This window comes from Mobula hypostoma, chromosome X1 (genome assembly GCF_963921235.1).
Source record: "Mobula hypostoma chromosome X1, sMobHyp1.1, whole genome shotgun sequence".
Lineage (NCBI taxonomy): Eukaryota > Metazoa > Chordata > Chondrichthyes > Myliobatiformes > Myliobatidae > Mobula > Mobula hypostoma.
In genome coordinates this window covers 17,369,806-17,385,416 of record NC_086128.1, presented here as the reverse complement: position 1 = coordinate 17,385,416, position 15,611 = coordinate 17,369,806, and the positions used below count along the sequence as shown (strand labels likewise).

At 43.3% G+C, this 15,611-nt stretch overlaps 2 protein-coding genes across 12 annotated transcripts in view; one reads left to right on the top strand and one right to left on the bottom strand.

Moving 5' to 3' along the window:
• LOC134340291 (RNA-binding motif, single-stranded-interacting protein 2-like) overlaps window positions 1-14,829 on the top strand; it is a 260,578-nt gene extending 245,749 nt beyond the window's left edge. For all 11 annotated transcript variants that reach the window (XM_063037346.1, XM_063037347.1, XM_063037345.1 and 8 more), the window contains one exon: window positions 1,135-14,829. Coding sequence is in view for 2 of the 11 variants with exons in the window: in XM_063037353.1 (XP_062893423.1) it covers window positions 1,135-1,140 (6 nt within the window). In the remaining 9 variants the exon portion in view is untranslated. The remainder of the gene's footprint in view (window positions 1-1,134) is intronic.
• LOC134340290 (SWI/SNF-related matrix-associated actin-dependent regulator of chromatin subfamily D member 1) overlaps window positions 1-15,611 on the bottom strand; it is a 108,268-nt gene that overhangs the window by 5,281 nt on the left and 87,376 nt on the right. The window contains exon 14 of the transcript XR_010016514.1: window positions 1,094-1,193. The gene's annotated coding sequence lies outside the window, so the exon portion shown is untranslated. The remainder of the gene's footprint in view (window positions 1-1,093; window positions 1,194-15,611) is intronic.

The window sequence follows — 15,611 nt, the reverse complement described above, 5'->3', positions numbered from 1 at the left end:
TCATGGTATAAGGAGGCAAGGGCAGGAGGGAGAGATAAGGGAGGGAGTTAGAACAATGGCAAGAGCAGCAGGATTGACCGGGAACTGGGTCATTTGCGAACCTCGGGAGAAGGAACTGCAATTTAACCATTAGAATCACTGAGCAGCTTGACCTCCCTCCTCTTCTGTGCATCTATAGTGTAGTCACTGCTGTAGTGTCGTTCGGTTTGATTCTGTGATAGGATACCTTGCCCGAAGACCATCAAAATCGGGCACAGTGCAGAGAGAGGGGGCATTCTTGATCACCGGGACTGAGTTTGTCATGATCCAGATAACGGTTTGGAAAAGTGACCCCTTCGCTGATGCAGTTAAGGGAGCTACTGAGCTTGTACTGAAACCTCAATACACTGACAAGAAATCTCTGTGGGGGGAAAGGAATTGTCAACGTTTAAGGTCCTGATGCAGGTATTCGACCTGAAACGTCGACGATTCCCTTCCGCCTATGGATGCCGCTCGACCAGCTGAGTTCCTCCAGCAGATTGGAAGTTGTAGAGTTGAACTGGATCAAGGTGGCACACTCTGTGAGCGTGTATACCAATAGGTCATCGTGAAAATTCCACTGGTTCACTAATATCCTTTGCCAGAAGAAGCTGACCCAACTTAAGGGAACTTAAATGGGAAGGGGTGATGAAGGAAAGAGGTGCAATCAGTGGGCTAGGAAGTCCATCAGCATTCAGGGAGGAGGGCTACAAAGCCAATACCCTTCCCTCTCTCTCAGAAACAAACCAGCCATTAGTGTGCTCAGATGTGTTCAAAATCTCTCCCTTTTTAGGGTGGCACAGCTGGTAGAGCCACTGCCTCACAGCCCCAGAGACCCAGGTTCAATCCTGACCTCGGGTGCTGTCTGTGTGGCGTTTACATGTTCTCTCTGTGGTTGCATGTGTGATCCAAGGATGTGTGGGGTTGGTAGGTTAACTGGGGTTGTAAGTTGCCCCTAGTGTGTAGGTGAGGGGTCGAATCTGGGGAGAGTTGATGGGGATGTGGAGAGGGTAACAAAACAGAATTAATGGGATGCATCCAAACTGGGTGAGGCAAAGGTTTCTTTCCATGTTACCTGACTATGACGCCTATGACCTACGACCTCTTTCTTTACAGATGTGAGACTGAGAACGTGAAAGAATCAGCTCTCCTGAATCGCTGTGAACCAAACTCCTCTGGAGAGAGAAAACACAAAGAGAAATTTTTTTGCACAAGATTTGGAAACAAAAAAAACACACACAAAAGTTTTTCCTTTTATTTGTAAGACATTCAAGAAAGAAAAAAAATACACAGCTATTTTGATAAAACTTTCTACTTCAGTTAAGCAGACATACCAAACCGGTGGCAGAATGTGGAAAAGAGGTTTATTTTGATACAGGAAAGAGAGCTTATTTTTTTGGAAGTGCATCTATTGCAAATCATTATTTAAGCATTCTGAAACTGCTCAGAGTGAGAGAGGAGAATATTACACATCAAATGTCTTTTTAACCGTGATTAGTTTTTTTTGGTTTTGTAAAATATCCAGGTTCTGGCCTTCACTTGGTGAAAGCTTTGGCCATGTACAGTTGCAATGATTTGATTTATCTGTTGCTGCATTGCAATGCTGTAGTGTTTAGTGCCATTTCAGGTTTCTCCTTTTTAATGACCTCTGTGGGAACACGCTAACCAAAATTCAAAAAGAAAACACAACTTCAAATTACCGCTTCTCTTCATCGTGCTCCTTTACAAATTACTGCTTCCTCCCCTCACAGATTGAGTAACAATTGTCACCACGATTACACTTTTAATTAGTGGCCTCTGTTCTTTAAAAAAAACAGTAGCTTCGAGGACTGAGTTAAGCATCTTCAGCCTTGAAAGTGGATTGAGGTCCCAAACCATAAAGATTTGCAAGACAGAAGGCCATTCAGTTCAAAACATTCAGACTGTTCAATTGATGCCACACGCCTGCTTTTCTGCTACCACTACCCCTACCAGCGAACCTTGCACTTCCTTCCTTTTCCAATACATTCTCTTGGGTAGTTATGATTGAGATTCAGTGTCTCTTGTTGTATTTCATTGCATTTTGATGACAGTTCTTATATGGCCTCCACCATACCACAATCCCCTCATTGGTAAAATTGGTACAAGAGGGTAAAGGCCCAGTAACTGCCCTACTGTTGCCACCAATGTCTCTGGGATTTCACAGGGTGAGGTTTATGCACTTGATGCTCAGCAATTTCAGAGGGAATCATAGCGCTCCAATCAACGAGAGCCTTTAGGATTTAACTGGATTCTATAAAAGGGGAGTTAAGTCACCAGAGAATGAATAGATTAAAAGGGATTTTCCTTGATAGCTTGTTACAAAAGTCCCCTTTAGGTCTGAGTTGAGTATGCGTGATATAAAAGAAGCAGAAAGCTTCCGTAAAGAGTGAACCAGAGGCAGGAAAGGATCATGCTCACTTAGACAGCCAAATGGAATTCCAGTGTCAGAGGCCCTCATGTTGGCCTGGTGCATTGTGGGGGAAATAAGCCCACAACTATGGCCCATGCTGGTAAGTTTATCGTGGATTATCCTCTGCTGTTTTGAAGAACACAACAATAAACAAGTTGTTATGTTTACTTCTCTGCAATTCTCAATATTAATCAAGCTCCATCATTTAGAGTCTAAATTTGTTGTTGAGAGAGGCAGGGAGAACTGTGTGAGTTTTCTCAGGGCTCGTTTTAAGCAACTCACCACCTTTGGCTTTGCAGGTTCTGATCACTAACCAATAGGTAAATATAAGCAGAGCCTTTTTACTAACTTGAGCACTACTGCTGTTTAGAAGAATACTGCTGTTTAGAAGAATAGTTTAAGGGATTTGGATGGGATTACAGTGATGGCTGCAGAGACTCACAGTATAAGTAAGCAACCATACGGTGAAAAGAGAACCTTTTGTGTTTGTGAATGGATCAGTCAGGTAGCTTCGGTCTGTGTCTGAGTATAGTTGACATTGACTACCTGTGCTAGATTACTAGAGAATGTCCAGTGTTGTACGTGACCAGATTTGGACAGTACCCTCTGGGAACAACAGGTTGGGAAGTGTGTGGAAGCCTGCGAGGGGCGCAGCCACAGGATGGAGCCCTTTCACTTTCTCAGCCTGCGGTTGTGAGCTACACTGCAAATCAGCTCACATACATTTCTTTGTCAATTAAAAGATGACATTCCCAGCAGGGATACACGTAGAACATAGAACAAGACAGCACAGGCAGAGGACCTTTGAGCCACCATGATGTGCCAAACTAATTAAACTAGTAATTCAATGTTCAGCTAATTCAGCTGCCTACACCATGTCCGCAAGATCAGGCCATTTGGCCCATTGAGTCTAATGTTCATTTATTATTATCAAAGTATACAACTTGAAATTCTTCTTCTCCAGACAGCCATGAAACCAAGAAAGGAAAGAATGGCATCACGCTCATCAACCCCATCCCCCCCCAATCCCTCTTTCCCACAGAAAAAAAAACGGAAGTTTGCTCCACCATTTCATTATGACTGATTTATTTCCCTCTTAACCCCATTCTCCTGCCTTCTCTCCATAATCTTTCATGTCCTGACCTATCAAGAATCTTATCAACCTCTCCCTTAAATATACCCAATAACCTGGCTTCCACTGCTGCCTGTGGCAGCGAATTCCATAGATTCACCATCCTCTGGCTAAAGAAATTCCTCCTAATCTCCATTTTAAATGGACATCCCTCTTTTCTGAGGATATGCCTCCTGGTCCAAGACCACCACCCCCCCCACCCACTATAAGAAACATTCTCTCCACATCCACTCTATTTAGGCCTTTCAGCATTCCATAGATTTCAATGAGATGCTCTCTCAAACACTTGTCATTTCATGAGCCTTTCATTCCCAGAATCATTTTTGTGAACCTCCTTTGATCCCTCTCCAATGTCAGCATATTCTTTCTTAGATAAGGGGCCCAAAACATTACTCTAAATGAAGCCTCACCAGTGCCTTATAAAGCCTCAGCATTACATCCTTGTTTTTATATTCTAGTCCTCTCAAAATGAATGTTAATATTGCACTTGCCTTTCTCACCACCTGCAAGTTAGCTAAGTTAAAGTCTTGTCCCGAGCCTTATAGACTTATCAGGCCGGTGCTTATGCCGGTTTCTGTGGTGTGAAGCAACAGAGTATGAGACTCCCCCTCCTGGATAGGATGCCAATCTATCGCAAGGTTAACCCCCAGCATTCAGCTGGGTGGACTGGAGCATTGTGTGGTTAAGTGCCTTGCTCAAGGACACAACATGCTGCCTCGGCTGGGGCTCGAACTCACGACCTTCAGGTCGCTAGTCCAACACCTTAACCACTTGGCCACGTGCCACACCTGCATGTTAACCATTAGGAAATCCTGCACAAGGACTCCCAATTCTCTTTGCATCTCGAATTTTTAAATTTTTTTCTCCCCATTTTAAAACAGTCTACATTTTTATTCCTTATACCAAAGTGCATGACCACACACTTCCCGACACTATGTTCCATCAGCCATTTCTTTGCCCATTACTGTCTAAGTCCTTCTGCAGCCTCCCTGCTTCCTCAATGCTACCTGCCCCTCCACCTATCTTCATATTGTTTGCAAACTTGGCCACAAAGCCATCAGATCCATCATTCAAGTCATTAACATATAACAATCTCAACAGAGACCCCTGTGGAATACCACTAGTCATTGGCAGCCAATCAGAAAAGCTCTTTTTATTCCCTGTCTTTGCCTCCTGCCAATCAGCTAATGCTCCATCCATGCTAGTATCTTTCCTGTAATACCACGGCCTCCTATCTTGTCAAGCAGCCTCATGTGTAGCACCTTGTCAAAGGCTTTCTGAAAATACCAGCGCACAACATCCACGGAATTTCCTTTGTCTACCCTGCCTGTTATTTCATCAAAGAATTCCAACAGATTTGTCTGGCAAGATTCTTGACTTTGACCTATTTTATCACGTGCCTCCAAGCACGCTGAAACCTCATCCTTTATAATGAAATCTAACATTTTCCCAACCACTGAAGTCAGGGTAACTAGCCTGTAATTTCCTTTCTGCTGCCTCTCTCCCTTCTTAAAGTCTGGAGTGACATTTGCAATTTTTGAGTCCTCTGGAACCATGCCAGAATCTAGTGATTCTTGAAAGATCGTTACTTATGCCACCACAATCTCTTCAGCTACATCTTTCAGAATCCTGGGGTGTAGTCCATCTGGTCCAGGTGACTTATCTACCTTCAGACCTTTCAGCTTCCCAAGCACTTTCTCTCTAGTAATAGCAACTGCACTTATTTCTGTCCCTATCACTCTCAAACATCAGGCATACAGTTAAGAGTCTTCCATAATGAAGATAGATGCAGAATAGTTATTCAATTCATCCCCCATTTCCTTGTCTCCCATTACTAGCTCTCCAGCATCATTTTCCAGTGGTCAGATATCTAATCTCACCTCTCTTTTACTCTTTATATAAATCTTTTGGTATCCTCTTTGATATTATTGGTTATCTTACCGTCATATTTAATCTTTTATCTCCTTACAGCTTTTTTAGTTGTTTTCTGCTGGTTTTTAAAAGCGACCCCATTCCTCTAACTTCCCACTAAGTTTTGCTCTATTATATGCCCTCCCTTTTGCTTTTATAAGCTGGCCGGTGGTGTAGTGGCATCAGCATCGGACTTCAAGGCGAGTGGTCCCGGGTTTGAATCCGGCCAGCTCCTTGCACATTTTCCATCTGTGCTGAGTTGAGCATTGAGCTAGCAAATCAGCCTCGTAAAAAAACAAACAAAATGGTAAAGAATCTGCAAAGTGCCACCCGATGCACCGCAGAGAGGAATAACAACAACTTTTGCTTTTACATTGGCTTTGACTTCCCTTGTCAGCCACAGTTGTGTCATACTACCTTTAGAATACTACTTCTTTGGTATGTATCTATCCTGCGCCTTCCAAGTTGCTCCCAGAAACTCCTGTCATTGCTACTCTGCCATCATCCCTGCTGGTGTCCCCGACCAATCAACTGTGTCCAGCTCCTCTCTCATGCCTCTGTAATTCCCTCTACTTAATGTACTACGGATACATTTGACTTTAGATTCTCCTCAAACTGCAGGGTGAATTCTATCCTATTATGATCACTGTCTCCTAAGGGTTCCTTTACCTTAAAGCTCTCTAATCAAATCCAGTTCATTGCACAACGCCAAATCCAGAATAGTTGATCCCCTAGTGGACTCAACCACAAGCTGTTCTAAAAAGCCATTTCATAGGCATTCTACAAATTCTCTCTATTGCAATCCAAAATCAGCACCAAGCAAATATTCCCAATATACCTGCATTTTGAAATTCGCCCATCACTATCATAACATCGCCATTTTGACATGCATTTTCAATCTCCCATTGTAATGGTCCACATCCCCCCATTCTCTGCACAGTCAAGTGCCCATCTAAGAGCTGTTGATATGCCTCCATCATATTTGCCTCCATCACCACCCCTGGCAGCGCATTCCAGGCACCTACAACTCCATCACTCCTCATGTTATATGCAAGTCCTCTAGTATCCAATATCTCCTGATAGCACATGCCCTACAATGCAGGCAGCACCCTAGTCAACCTCTTCTGCACCCTCTCTAAAGCCTTAACATCCTTCCTGTAGTGAGGTGACCAGAACTGTACGTAATACTCCAGATACAGTGTTAACTATATTTTTATAAAGCTGCAGCACAAATTCCGAATTATTGAACAAAAAGGCAAGTGTCTTCTTTACCACCCTATCCACCTGTGGGCTTGGATCCCAAGATCCTTCTGTACATCACCACTGTTAGGGTCCTGCAATTAACTGCGTGACTTTGATTTAATATTTTTTTTAAGGAAACAGAAAACTTAAGTTTAAAGTGTTTAACTTTCCCTTTAAAACTTGTATCGAGACACCGTCCATATATGGAGACCGCCTCGGTTGCAGTTGACTTATATTTAACACAGACTTTATCATCAGGACTGGAGCACAAGATCCAGGCCAAAGATTTGTCAGCGCAGATGCGAGGCCTTCTGACCCGTTAATTTGGCTGCTGCCTCTCTTGAGTCACTAAACCAAGGTTAAAGTGTTCAAGACCATGCTGCTTTATTCAGAGAGCAAGGAGCTCCCTCAGCCGCCAACTGCAGGGAAGGTTCTGTGGGCCTCGCTCTGTGCAGACTTTGCAGACAGTGTTCGTTGGTGGAGTGTACCCAAGTCCTGCAAGTTTTGCCTCCAGTCTCTGTGGTAAAACACTGACAAATTGACCCGACCTCACCAATAACCCTTTCATCTATTTACCAAGGCCACTGACCAAGTGCTGGAGGATAGAAGGGTGGTATCCTTCTGACCAAGTAGGTGGTCAGTATAGACATAATGGACTGAAGGGTCTGTTTCAGTGCTGTAATAATTAATAACTTGACTTGTCCAACAAATACACAGTGTCCCAATTTGACGCTGCTAATTAATTTACATGCTGCCTTTAAAATGAAGAGTTGTCCGAGTTTCAAACCCTCTGTTCCCACGGTTACACACATGACAGTCACACCCAAAATTTTTCTGAAAGTGTCCCAGTTTTAACCAGAACACATTCAATATGCATGAATCATCAGAACTTCCTGACCACTCAGGCTCACTTTAACCTGCCTTCCCTCCACAAGAGCTGATCTCAAAACATATTCACAGTGGGGACATGAGAGGCTGCAGAAGGTGGAGCCTGTTGCAATAGAAAACCTGCTGGAGGAACTCAGTGGGTCAAGCAGCATGTGTGGGAGGAAGGGGATAAATCCTGATGCAGGCTTTTGACAGTTCCTCTCCCTCCACAGATGCTGCTCAACTGGCAGAGTTCCTCCAGCAGATTGTGAATTCACAATAGGATTGCTTTGTATTATTGAGACACTACCACTTCCCCACCAGGACCAGGCATGAAGCAAAGACATTCAATGTTAGTTCACCAAATCTTGCTGGTGTGAAAGCAAAATATTGCTCAAAAGCTTCAGGTTGGTGTGGTCAGAGGGAGAAGCACCGCACATTTTACATTCACTCTCTCCAAAGATGCTGGTCGACCTGCTGAGTTTTATTCCCAATTCTCAGCACCCAAAAAAGAAGCAACATAACTCTCTTCTGCATCACCTCTCTGCACCTCTCCAGTCTTGAGAGGGGAATCAATACTCAGATATGTGTAAAAAAAATTCTTCTTTTAAGCAATTGTAGAGGTTGTATGCATGAGCATATATCACAAAGGACAAAGATAAGGAAGCAGCTAATTTAAAGTTGTGTTCTTGATTTTGTTTTCTCTCTGCTACCTGGCCTCTTTAATGCTTTTTTTCTTTTTGCCCTCCATTTAATAGGTAGCTTTAAGATGCAGATATATTTACATATACGTATGTACAGTATGTGTGCGTGAGTGTGTGTGTGTGCGTGTGCATGCGTGTTTTTTTTTGAAAAGACTAATGCGAGCCATTGAACATTCTTCTAAAGCTTTGCTGGGAGTTTAGAAATGGTGTTGGCAGGGACTAGGGAAGTTAGAGAGATTGCTTCGTTATATTGCTGACTTAAAAAAAATCAATTTAACTCTTAGTAGAAATGAAACACAAAGAAACTGCTTTAAATGAAATGTTTCAATTGAACACTTTTATAGATTTTTAGAGAGGGATGCCATGTCTTTCCTTTTTAAATGTGTTGATGAGGATAGTTTTGTTGATGCGAACAGTCATGCATTATTCTGTTTTGTGCTGAAATAGTTTTTATTTGAATTGTTTTTATTTTTTGTTAGGGAGAGTGGATGTGCTTGTATTGAAGCTCTCACTTCCATTTTCTAAAGTGAATGTTGTTCTTTAGTGTTGAGTCAGGCATCAATTTTGGATGAAAAATATATTGTGCTTGCTAGGTCCCCCACAGCGAGATGAGAAGGCCCTCTCAGTACACTGGCCCCACCCTTTGGTTCCCATTAAAGGCAGCCAGGTTGGGGAAGAAGGGTGTTCAGGGCAGTAGGAGAATAGATGGGTTGGGGATGGCCTCTGTATGCTGAGACTAGTTCAGCCTAACTGGCCCATTTGGACTGTAGACGTACTGAGGAGGCACATAACATTCTCTCTGAGCCGAACATTGAATGAGACCTATCGGCTCCAGACCAGATGCAACTTCCTTCTGGAATGGTGCACAGACTGACATCAAGGGAAGGAGATGGGGCAGTGACTATTCACCATCCCTCCATGTAAGTGCTATTCAAACCAATAGTTATCTCGTACCACTGCAGACCCCCTTCTCGCCTGACATCACCATCTCACCCCCTCCCGGTCTGTCAAACATGCCCCTTCTTTTATCACCCTGACACCAGCTCCTGGTCACAGGGACATGACGTTGTCCCCCCAGTGGACGGGGGGTGGGGGGGGGGCTTATGTAGTCGCCATACAAGGTGGCCACCAACAGGTGTGCATCATCACAATCAGCTGCCACTCAGCGCCAAGCATGCAGAGACTTCCTTGTTGAGCTGGGAGTCAGGCAGTCGTGGTAGCCATCAGGGCCTCTTTCCCAGAACAGTACACTGCAACCACCCCCTCACCCTACCTCTCCCCCAAGCCTGGTCATACAGTTACTGCAAACAACTCTACGCAAAATTGGTGCCTAATTTCCAGTCGGATGCAAGGCAATTGGCTGGTTACCCTTAGAGTGTTCTATTTACCAAAGATTCACCCATCCATTTCCATCTACCAGTCACTGAGGAAGCTTTATCTCCACACTCCATTATACAGTTTTTGCCTGCATGTTACTGGACTGCTTTACTGTGTGTTTCCTCTGGATCCAGGAGCACTATCGTGTACAGTATCCGCTGCTACGGTCACAACCATGAAGGAAATGTACTGTCTTTGGTTGTGCAACCACATACTCAGACACACAAACCGCAAGAACTCACATGAACACACACACACACCACAAAAATGTAAAGTGCACATACCACAAAAACTTACGTAATACACACATGTCACACACACAAGAATTTACATAGAACACACACACACCACAAAAACTCACATGAATACACACTCATATGCACCACAAAACCTGATGTAATACACATAAATTATAGTCACACAAAATTCTACATGAATACACAGCACAAAACTTACATAATGTTTACACATCACATGCACACATACTAACATACATTTCACACACACCACAACTTGTGTGAATACACACCTCAAACACATACACAGTCATACAATTGACTGCACAAACTTGCCTGAATACACAAAGATTCACCTTCAGACAAATGTACACATCCTCACACCAAGGTGTGTTTTGAAACTATGAAATTGCTGATTGAGTTCTGGGTTTGGGGTTTTGAATATTCAGATTGGCCACTTAACCACAGCCCAAGGCACAAGCTCAACTAACTCAGCAGCCCAGTTTGCTGGGTTGTTTGTTGCTGTTGGTGCAATTTTGGGGTAGGCTGGGGGCAGAGCTACAAGAGTGAGCACTTGTTGCTGGAGGTTTTTCCCTTCCCCTGATCCTGGATGTGAAAGATCCAGTCACCCCTAATGTCATGTCCAGCTTTCACTTCACTAATATCAGATGTGACTTGGCCTCCACAGCTGCCTGTGGCAATGAATTCCACAGATTCACCATTCTCTAGCTAAAGAAATTCCTCTTCATCTCCGTTCTAAATGGACGTCCATCTTTTCTGAGGCTGTGCTCTCTGGTTCTAGACCCACCCACAAGAGGAAACATCCTCTCCATGCCCACTTGATCCAGACATTGCAATATTCGATAGGTTTCAGTGGGATTCCCCCTCATTTTTCTGAACTCCAATGTATATAGGCCCAGAGTTTCCTCCTAGGTTAACCCTTACATTCCCAGAATCATTCTCGTGAATCTCCTCTGGACCTTCTCCAATACCAGCACCTCTTTTCTTAGATAAGGGTCTCAAACTGCTCACAATACTCCAAATGCATTCTGACCAATGCCTTATAAAGCCTCAGCATTACGTCCTTGCACTTATATTCTAGTCCTCTCAAAATGAATGCTAACATTGCATTTGCCTATCATACTACTAGCTCAACCTGTAAGTTAACCTTCAGGGGGATCCATGACAGTTTGCAACTCTGAATTTTGAAATTTCTCCCCATTTAGAAAACAATCTATGGCTTTCTTCCTTCTACCAGAATGCATGACCATACACTTTCCTACACTAGATTTCATCTGTCACCTCTTTGCCCATTCTTTCAATCTGTCTAAATTGTTCTGCAGACTACCTGCCCCTCCACCTATCTTCAAATTATCCACAAACCTGGCTAAAAAGCCATCAATTCTATCATCCAAATCATTGGCATATAACATGAAAAGAAGTGGTTCCAACACAGACCGCTGCAGAACACCACTAGTCACCACACCAACAGCCAATCCAAAAAGACCCCCTTAATTCCCACTCTTTGCCTCCTGCCAGTCAGCTAATCTTCTATCCATGCTAGTATCATTCCTGTAATACCATGAGCTCTTATCTTGTTAAGCAGCATCATGTGCAGCACCTTGTCATGGGTCTTCTGAAAATCCAAATAAACAATAACCACTGACTCTCCTTTGTCTATCCTGCCTGTTATTTCCTCAAAGAATTCTAATGGGTTTGTCAGGTGAGATTTCCCTTTAAGCCTTCAGCCTATTTTATCATGTGCCTCCAAACACCCCAAAACCTCATCCTTAACAATGGACTCCAAAATCTTCCCAACCACTGAGGTCAGGCTAACTGGCCTATAATTTCCTTTCTTTTGCCTCTCTCCCTCCTTGAAGAGTGGTGTGACATTTATAATTTTCCAGTCCTCAGGAACCATTCCAGAATCTAGTGATTCTTAAAGATCTAATGCCTTCACAATCTCTTCAGCTGCCTCTTTCTGAATCCTGGGGTGTAGTCCATCTGATCCAGGTAACTTATCTACCTTCAGACCTTTCAGCTTCCCAAGCACCACCTCATTTGTAATAACAACTACACTCACTTCTGCCCCTGACACTTGAATTTCTGGCATACTGCTATTGTCTTCCATAGTGAACTACATTAACTTCATATTTCAGCTTTTCCCCCTTATGGCATTTTTAGTTGCCTTCTGTTGGTTTTTAAAAGCTTCCCAGTCCTCCAACTTCCCATTAATTTTCACTATATTATATGCCCTCTCTTTTGATCTTAATGCTGTCTTTGACTTCCCTTGTCAGCCATGGTTGCCTCATCCTCCCTTTAGAATACTTCTTCATCTTTGGAATGTATCTGCCCTGCACCTTCTGAATTGCTCCCAGAATCTTGCTGTGCACCTGCTGTGAGTTACTATGAGGCACGAGACAAAAGTGAGTTTCAGCTTCTGGAATCAAAGATTGAGTGGTTAATATTTTAGAACATAGAACACTACAGCACAGTACAGCCCTTTGGCACATGGTACTGTGCCAAGCTTTTAACCTCCAAGATAATTTTAACCCTTTCCTCCAACACAGCCCATATCCTTCCATTTTGCTTTCATCTATTTGCCTATCTGAGTCTCTTAAATCTACCACCTCTCCTGGCAGTGTGTTCCCTGCACTTACTACTCTCTGTGTAAAAATACCTACCTCTGACATCCCACCTATACTTTTCTCCAATCACCTTAAAATTATTACCTGGAAAAAAGCTGGCCATCTTTATATAACCAAGCTTCTAGAGTTGCCTCCAACTCAAAAGAGTTAACTCAGCATCCTTCATTTGTTAAGTTGTAGCTCTTAAAAGCTGGCCCAACTACTATTCCCTGGCCAATACCTTCCCTTGCTGGCTGCTTCAGTGTGTATTTGACCTACAATGTTTTCCAATCTCGCCAGCACAGGCCACGATCAACTTCACTGAGCGTAACCTTCTGCCATTTATAAAATAGGGCTACACACAGGCCTGAATCACCTGGGACTTTCTGTCCCCAAGAAAGCGGGGAGTTTCTTCTTGTGCCAGATTCTTCCCCCAAGTTTAAACGTGAGAAGAATTTCATAGTTTCAGAAAACACGATCTGCTGCTGCTAAGCCACTGGGAGACCTGAGTTTGTCTTCATCTGACGACCATCATGTAAACATTACTGCTTCTTGTTTTTTTGGTTCTGCTCTGTTACTCCCTGGTCACAAAATTGAGTGCTTTAAACAGGTGACAGATTTGAACTTTAGTAAAACCGACAATGGAATTGTTTGTGACGGTTTTATTCTGTATCTAAATACTGTCAACATACTAGAAAATAGTGAGGTGCCGCCATATCAGGATACAAAGGCTTGGGGGAGGTGGGAAGGGAACAAGATTGGGGCAACTGGCACCTTTTTTGGTATTGGCAATGGGCTGATATGGATGCAGCTAAGCAGGATCAGGCTCTGGAGGACAACATTGAACGCTATCGAGAAAAGGAATAACAACCAAGAGCTTGGGGAGCAAGCCCTGAGTCTAAATCTCCTTGGTCATATACCGTTACCACCAGAGAGAGCCAGGAGGTGGTTTTCCTGGCATCTCTTCACAGTGCCCTCAGTCTGAGGTGTGTGTGAATGAAAATATCGCTATGGACGAATGCATGAGGGACTGGAAGAGTGAATGGAAAATGTGAGTGGAGAAAAAAGGTGAGTGAGAAAGATCAGAGAGAAAAAAAGTGAGGCAAGAAAGGGAGAGTGAGTGGAGAGAAAAAGGAAGTGCGTGTGAGGGAAGAAATTCTGGGAGATGATTGTGCAGAATAAGGAAACGGTGTGGGACTGAGGGAGTGTGGTGAGTGAGTACGGGCAATGTGCAATAAGTGAGTAGAGGGAGTGTGAACGGGCGGTATGTGTGTGTGTTGTGAGTGCGAGTGAGGAGTTGCATGTGAGTATGGGGCGTGTGAACAGGAGTGAGCTGTCAGTGTGTGGGTAGTGAGTAGGAGTTGGGCATTGGGAGCAAGGCACCACGAGACTGGGGTTTACACCTCTGGAGCTGTGTGATATTAATGTCATAACTCACCTTGTTACTGCACCTGGCAAGGAACAGAAGGGGGGAAAAACCCGCAGGCCTCTGACACCTGACCAGAGCAGAAATGCCTGGGAGAAACAGATGTATTTTGGCCTTTCAGCAGTCAGTCTGTTCATCTCTTCTTTGCCACGCATACTCTAAGGGTGCAGAAGCATTCAGAACTTTAAAGATAGTGATCTGTGAAAAGTCAGAACTGAACTGCGGATACTGTATAGGAAAATTTGAAAATAACACTTGACCATGCATCTGAACACAACACTTCCTAAAAGAAATATTAATGATCAGCAGAATGTAAACATTTAATGCAGACTGCAGGGAATATCTAGTTCTGAAGAACACATGCAGGGTAGCTTTGTTCAGGTATGAATTGAGGACTGCAATGGTGGCCCTGTGCTCTCTGCTGGTAATCCCAGATCCTACATCCTGGGAAAATGGCTGCCGCAGGAGCTCAGGAGAACTGAGGGAACTTGGAGGATTCACTGAGGCAGCAGAGGGAATTCCATGAGAAACTCAGGAATACAAAAGTTCCTTGTAAATGGTAGGCACACTGGAATAATGCAATGTCTTGACTTTATTTCAATAGCAAGAGAGAGAATAGAAATTCTATGAACCAGTTTTTCTCTGATATCATGAATGTTAACACTTGGATGCTTGCAAGCACCTAATTTAAAGTGTTGGTGAGTTACATAAACCCCACAGCTGTTGACAAAATGGAATCAACTGAGGGAACATCTGGCAACAGTGGGTCCGGACCAGAAATTGGAGCCATCAATGCAAACTTATTGTGCAAATCACCCATTAAAATGATTTCACTAGTGATCATTTCTGAGTGTAATTGGGACCCAATCCATCATTCATCTGACATCAAGGGTCATGTGGATGAGTTCATACACACAAACACATATACACAGATACAAATGAGTGCTGTGTCCACACACACCCACAGAGGAGATCCCATGCCCTTACACACAGGAGAAATGTGTCCACATGCATTCCCAAAACTGCTTACTTGGCAGCACGTGAGGTGCCAATGAACCTAATGTCTTCTCCCATTACCTGTCACTAATCGAAGAACCCCCAGAGGCTCCTCTAAACCTAACTATCCAATGACCATTATCTTCCGTTGCTCTCTACCAAACAAAAGAAACCTTGACAGGGATGGATAACCAAGCAACGCAATAGATTACCTTCAGTTCAAATACATTTTTGAGATGATGAATTTGCAATGGGATTTTTTAAATGTATCTTTTTCTAAATGTGAAATTGTTTTTAAGATGCCCTATCAAACAGTACTGGGAACTAGTAACATCTGTACACAGGAAGTGATTTTTTTTTAACAAGAATATGAGTTTTTCGATTTTGCCAGTGAACTAGGCAGACTAAACTCAGACTGACCAACTGGAGTCCCAAGGATTTTATTTAAACAATGATATGCAGATGCTCTGGGCTCTTCTGGAACTTTATATATTTAACATCATATACCTTTTCGTTATTATATGTCATTTTAAACATCCCTTCGGAAAGAAAAGGATGATTTGACAAATACTTTGAAGGCATGGATGCAACTCAAGACGTCCTGAACCTCTTGTCGTTAATACAAGCGCATTTTATCTGATCCA